Raw genomic sequence first — 6,158 nt, 5'->3', positions numbered from 1 at the left:
CTGATTGGCTCGTGGATTCAAACTACGATGCGCACCAGGCCATAGGCGCTCGGTGGGCACAGGGTTGGCTACAAAGTTATACACACCTTTTTATCAGAGATTCTTCAAATGTATGGTCCGCTTCTGTTATAGACTGCCCTCATTAAACCTGGGCAAGTTAATTTAGATAAATCAACTTTGTACGAAGTTTAACGTGAAATCAACTTTCTAAGATTTGCACACAGGCAAGGCTTCAAGACAGAATATCTGCAGTACAGGTCTACCTCAACTGCCCTTCGCTGGTGCCGTCACTGAGCGTTTGTTCACAGAGTTTCTAAATCCAGAGGCGCAACATCGCGAGTCTTCCGGGAATGCTTGCGAACAGACTAAGCAGACCAGGCCCGATGTTTAGGCAAAGATTTGAATAACTAAACCAAGATAGCCCACAGCCTATCGTTTCCAATGTGAACAAATAAGTCATAATGGGCAGAACAAGCAAGGAGGGTGGGCAGAGCCAAGCACGAGCTAGCGAGATCCTATTGGCCCGTTGTAGCATCATCTGCATATTTCCGTTAGGGTACGCCTCTGTGAAGTGCGCTCCTAAATAATGCGATTTTCTGAAACTTTGGCAAAGGGTAAAGTCTACTAAACTTAGCCCACTCTGTTCATAACAGATTCTAGTTTTGGGACAGAAAACTGTTTTGAGATCAAATGTTTCATCGATGAGAAATTTAGCAGAATGTTGGCCAAAATCCATCTCCTGCCATCTTCTCCCACTGCCCATATTTGGTAGTGAGTGGAAACGCCAAGCGGATGCTTCACATTTATACATCCGGTGAAATATCAGTCTCATTGTTCTATCTGTGGTTTAGGGTTTGAGAAGTCGATGAGAGAAGTGAAAGATTCTTCCTTAGTTGTTAATTTTCTCTAACTCTAAAGGAACAACCTAGATAACATGTTTTTACTCCAACCTCATGAGTGACAAACTGACACATTTTCATTTTCTTCAAAAACAACTTTGGGGTGGCAGGTAGCTTAGTGGTTAAGAGCGTTGTGCCAGTAACCGAAAGGTCGCTGGTTCTAATCCTGGAGCCGACCAGGTGAAAAATCTGTTGATGTGCCCTTGAGCAAGGCACTTAACCCTAATTGCTCCTGTAAGTCGCTCTGGATAAGAGCGTCTGCTAAATTACCAAAAATGTCAAGAGTGCCTTTGAGTTGACGCCTGCGCAGTTCGGCGCGAGACGACTGTTAGACCCGATGATGTGTTTCTAACACGAGTTTAGCTATCCAACGTTGCCATGACATCGCCTACACATGTGGTCGAGAAGCAGTTTTAGCAAAAATATTTATAAACCCTTCTGTCTGTGGTTTTAGCCTATCTTCATACTGTACTGTCTTTGGTTTGTTCCAGGGGCAGATGCTCATGATGAATTCCTCCTAAGCCCTTCTGGCTGTGGTGCAGAGTGGAAACCTGCACCAAGCCTGAAGGACAAAGTGATGAACTCAAGCAAGTCCCTTTCATTTTTTACTTGAGTCCCAGCTTCTGTATGGCTGTTACATCTCCAGCTCTTTGTACCAGCTCTTTTCTACACCGGTATTCCCCTCTGGAGCTTGAAAGACACACCTTAGAACAAAGCTCAATGAAGCCTTGCCCTCCATCACACTATCAATTTCTACCATAGTGATCGACTGTGATGGACTAAATGTTCACATTGCAGTTATGAACACCTTTTTTACAAGGTCCAGAATGTCACTGTACAATTCAGATTTTTTGGAAGACTTTATTGAAGTGAAGCTAAGGAATGCCATAGTGTATTATATGCCAATGGAAACTATAAAGATAGTGAAAATTATCAAATGTTAAATGTTTATTGCCTTTACATCTGTATGATACTCACCAGCAAGGAAATATGGCCAAAAGAGAAGTTCATATCTTTCAAACTTTGCATCTAAAATTGTGTTGCATAACAGTAATGTAAAGATATCTGTTGATGCACTTAAATGGCAGGTTTGGGTTCATGTTTTGGTTGAGGGTGAATGAGTCTGAGGGAATATAATAAATTAGTCATTTTCATGTGCCCTGAATCATGCTATTTAGAGAATTTCCTACATATCACTGGTGCCAGAGTCTAGATCTCTTGAGCATTTCAAATGTTATATGCTTGTCTTTAAAATATGATTTAATATTGGTAGAAAGCAGATAAAAAGTTAGTACCAGTCACCAACTGAGGGAATACATTATGCTTTAAGTCTAACATTAATGTCTTTCTTCCTTCCCTTGAGGGAGTAGCAATGGGTAGGCAGGAATTATAATGGCTGTGTTCTGCTATACCTGAAACACCAATGATCACTGACAAAAGAGCATACATTAATATTGGCTTTCAAGATACATGCATTTCATCATATACTTAAAATTACAGAAAGGTAATTTACACTTATCCATAGAAAACGGTCAGAGATGCATTCTGATTTCACTCAGATTGAATGACATTTCATTGTAACACAGCCTTAAATCATCGTAAATGAGTCCAACACCTCTGTCTAAAAAGAAAGTCGCTTTGTGCTTCGTGGGAATTCATTGCCTTTTGGCTGAATTTCATAACGTCTTCGATATTTAAGAGCGTCTGCTAAATGACGTAAATGTAAATGTAATATTTTTTGCAGAGGTCCTGTGTCAGAGATTAGGAACACAACATTTTTGGTTATGAAAAACAAATCCAGACCTCTTCTTTACATTCCATCAGGAAGATTTAAAACACTGAATCTAGAGTTTCCTCTGTCTTCAGTCCCTTTGTGCATGAGCTTATACCTTTCAATGTCTTACAATTCTTAAACACCCCAAATTGTTAGAACTCCTTGACGGGCATTCAGAAGACAATGAATCACATTGAGATTATGCGACACGTTCATTGAATAATATGTTATTGTGAACAATTATTTGTTCTCAATGACTTACCCGGATATAATTGTCAAATAAATAAACAAAAATGTTTGCAGTAGCAATACAGCCTTTTGAGGCTCTTTATATTACAAGATTGCTATACTGTGGCCCGATACAATCTCATGTATGCTGTTATACAATATCTGGGGCATTTAATGCCATTCTATGGCTTAGAAACAATGATATTTATACAAAAGTCAGATGAACAGTTGAAGGATCATATGAGTCATATCAGTGATGGTCAAATCTAGTTCTTAAATATACATAATATTAAAACATTCTATATTGGGGCTATAGTGTATAGCAATACAACTTCCAAATAGGCAGTACAGTACTATTGTAATATTTTCTGTACAATGATACCACATTTTTAGAATGTAGATTAATAAAATATGTTCAGTGCTATGTGGAATGCTTGTAATCACAATTGACCATAAGATGGTATTTCATGAGTGAATTCACTACCATCCAACCAGGACATACATTTGAGATGAATCCACTAGGGAGGCACAAGCCAAAATCTGAAAGCAGTTGGCATGAATACTTTTACAATGATCAGATGGGAATTTATATTTATAGAATAGCTATACACATATTTTACAATAGTGAAAAAAAGAAATATATTATGTATGTACATAAGATGAAGTAAATATGTACTGTATGTTGTTGTTCAGGGAATAGTATATCTCTTGCAAAATGAGAATTCCCTCAGTTATTTATAAAACAACTGAACTGGCAGACAATTCAGCAGGAGAAAACAACAAAGTTTCAGGAAGTTAAGGTATTTTAACGCAAGAATACAAATCAAGCCTGTCTCCAATTGAGTCTATGGGTCAAGCATATTCCCCTTGATGGAGAGAGGTCCAGTTTCCATGGTGGCACTTCTTTGTCCACTATGTGTCCAGGATGACCCTCCTCACAGCGGTTACATGATTAAGCCACAGGAGGGAGTGTGGTGTGCAGCAAAGGCACAGCAGTTTCTTTGAGAGCACTGACTAGCAGATCAAGTTCAGGTTTTGAGACATGGCAAAATGGTGGTAAAAGTAACTTTCTTTAACCTCAGCAGCTGAAGCAGGGCAAAACAGTTTGTCATTTAGTCTTATTTTCAGTGTAGCATAGCAGGAACAGATGGCACCTACACCACTATCGACTTGACTTCAGACTTGTACATCTCTGTCTGAGCACAGCAGCTGAAATTGATGCCCCACTGTGAAGCTTGACCAAGTTGGGCTACCAGCATGTTCCAGAAGTTCATGGCCAAATGGTCCATCATGCCTATCTGCTGTCCTGAGATACATCTCCACACGTAGGGTTTTCATTTTCCTCAGAGTCGGACAGAGCTGCTGTGCACATGTCACTGAAGATATCTGGAATGTAAGGAAAATCAGAGTTAAAGACGTAAAGTCACATACATTAGAATCTAATGTTATGGAGGCCAAGCAACAGGTGTGAAGGGAATGGTGATTTGTAGGATTTAAACACCATCAGTCTTTTTAGCGAGGGGTTGCATAGCCTGGTTACAATGACTGACCAAACAATGCAGTTTTAATAGCCGTGTAAAAAAAGGACATGATGGTGAAACACACAATATCGATTAAGATCAATATCAGTGAAGAGTGCTTCTATTAAACTTTATAGTAGTACAAACCAGTATGCTGCTGGAATGCTGTTTATAAGTGGTTTCGAGTGAGAAAGCTCTGCGCAAAAATATAATAACTGCCCAAGCATGGAACTCTGTTCTCAAAGAACTTAAGATGGCATTCCTCTCAGTGCAGACAATAGCCTGAGAGAGCACTTGTTTTAAGAGGAAAGAGCTCCAAGACAAGCAAGGCCGTGAACTGAACACTTTAAGGGATGGCTGAAGTGAGGGAGGGAGGGAGGGGAGAGAGAGAGCATGCTGAAATGGATAACATCATGCTCTGCTTGTTCACCACACAGCCAAAAGCTTAGTTTACCATTACCGTCCTCCCAAGCATGCACCCCGCCAAATCCCTAAGCACCGAATCAAACTACCGCTTTGAGCTATAGGGTATGTTTTCTTGCAATGCCAGGAATGCCTCAGCATTTTACAGTGGATGTTGGTTAGTCAGAAATACCAGTAGTGTTACTGTATGAGTGACCACCTCCTGCTGCTGTCTGAAGTATACTGGGCGGTACCAGACCTGTCTTCTGAGTAATAAGATTCTTGACTGGCCTAAAACATGAAAGAGAATGTAGGCTTTAATGGAAAGGCTGGTGCAGGGCCTCGCGCTGCAATAGAAATGATCAGAGAGGGACTGGGAGTTGGATTACTGCCACTAGGGAGAGCTGGAGGGGCCCTGGGAGTGTAAAATCTAACATATTTACTTAGTATTTGATCAGGAGTTCTCTCTGTGATCTTGTCTATGAACTGTCAAGTCCAAAGTTTCCGTTTTTTACACCCTGCTTCGTGTGATGGAAAGCTTGTGTATTCATTGGTTGTGCTGCTGCTTGGTGCTGCTTCCGACAGTTGATTCTGTCCAGAGCCTCTGTACTGCTTCATATAGGTATTTCATACTCCCAGCGTTCTGTCTGTGCACTCTAAAGGCTCTGCAGCTGGAGCTCTGCCTAGCAGAATTAAGCATTTCGTTGGACGGTGTATACCATGTGTATACCGTACATACGACTAATGCAACTTAAAACTTGAAACAACCACTCTCTGGCCTTGGCCTGCTGCGAATCATCCACATGCTAATGGATGGTTCCATGGAAAAGTCAACCTGAGCATCTATTTACATTAGATTTGAGACATTTAGCAGACGTTCTTATCCAGATAGCGAATTAGGGTTAAGTGCCTTGCTCAAGGGCACAGACACATTTTTCACATAGTCGGCTCTGGGGATTCGAACCAGTGACCTTTCGGTTACTGGCCCAACGCACTTAACTGCTAGGCTACCTGCGGTCCTGTGGAAACTTCTGTACAGTACAGACTCCCTTCCATGAAAAACGGATAAATACTTCAGATCACTGACTGCTGAAGAGGAGAGGAGAGAGGGTTGTGTGAGACGTTTTAGTGCCAGAAACCAAAGACGCAAATGATTGAAGACGGTTTTAAAGAAAAGATGAGATTGAAGAAAATATGAAATATGTATGAGGTGATGAAATATGAGCATATTCAAAGCATTTTTAAGTGCAGCTTTAATCTAATGGGTATATAGTCACCCCAAAATGCACTGCGAAAGCTTGTGTGAAATCACAATCCCTCTCTCATCCACCCTGG

At 40.7% G+C, this 6,158-nt stretch overlaps 1 protein-coding gene across 1 annotated transcript in view; it reads right to left on the bottom strand.

Annotated features, from left to right (window-relative positions):
* Window positions 1–1,758: 1,758 nt before the first annotated feature.
* Window positions 1,759–6,158, bottom strand: part of LOC311149091 (guanine nucleotide exchange factor DBS-like) — a 64,140-nt gene continuing 59,740 nt past the window's right edge. The window contains exons 33-34 of the mRNA XM_084186202.1: window positions 5,017–5,114; window positions 1,759–4,287 (exon numbers count right to left, since the gene is read on the bottom strand). Coding sequence (XP_084042328.1) covers window positions 4,196–4,287; window positions 5,017–5,114 — 190 coding nt within the window. The 3' untranslated portion in view covers window positions 1,759–4,195. The remainder of the gene's footprint in view (window positions 4,288–5,016; window positions 5,115–6,158) is intronic.

This window comes from Coregonus lavaretus (genome assembly GCF_964263955.1).
Source record: "Coregonus lavaretus genome assembly, chromosome: 21".
Taxonomy (NCBI): Eukaryota; Metazoa; Chordata; class Actinopteri; order Salmoniformes; family Salmonidae; genus Coregonus; species Coregonus lavaretus.
The sequence above is the reverse complement of the archived record's forward strand: the minus strand, read 5'-3'. Positions and strand labels throughout refer to the sequence as shown.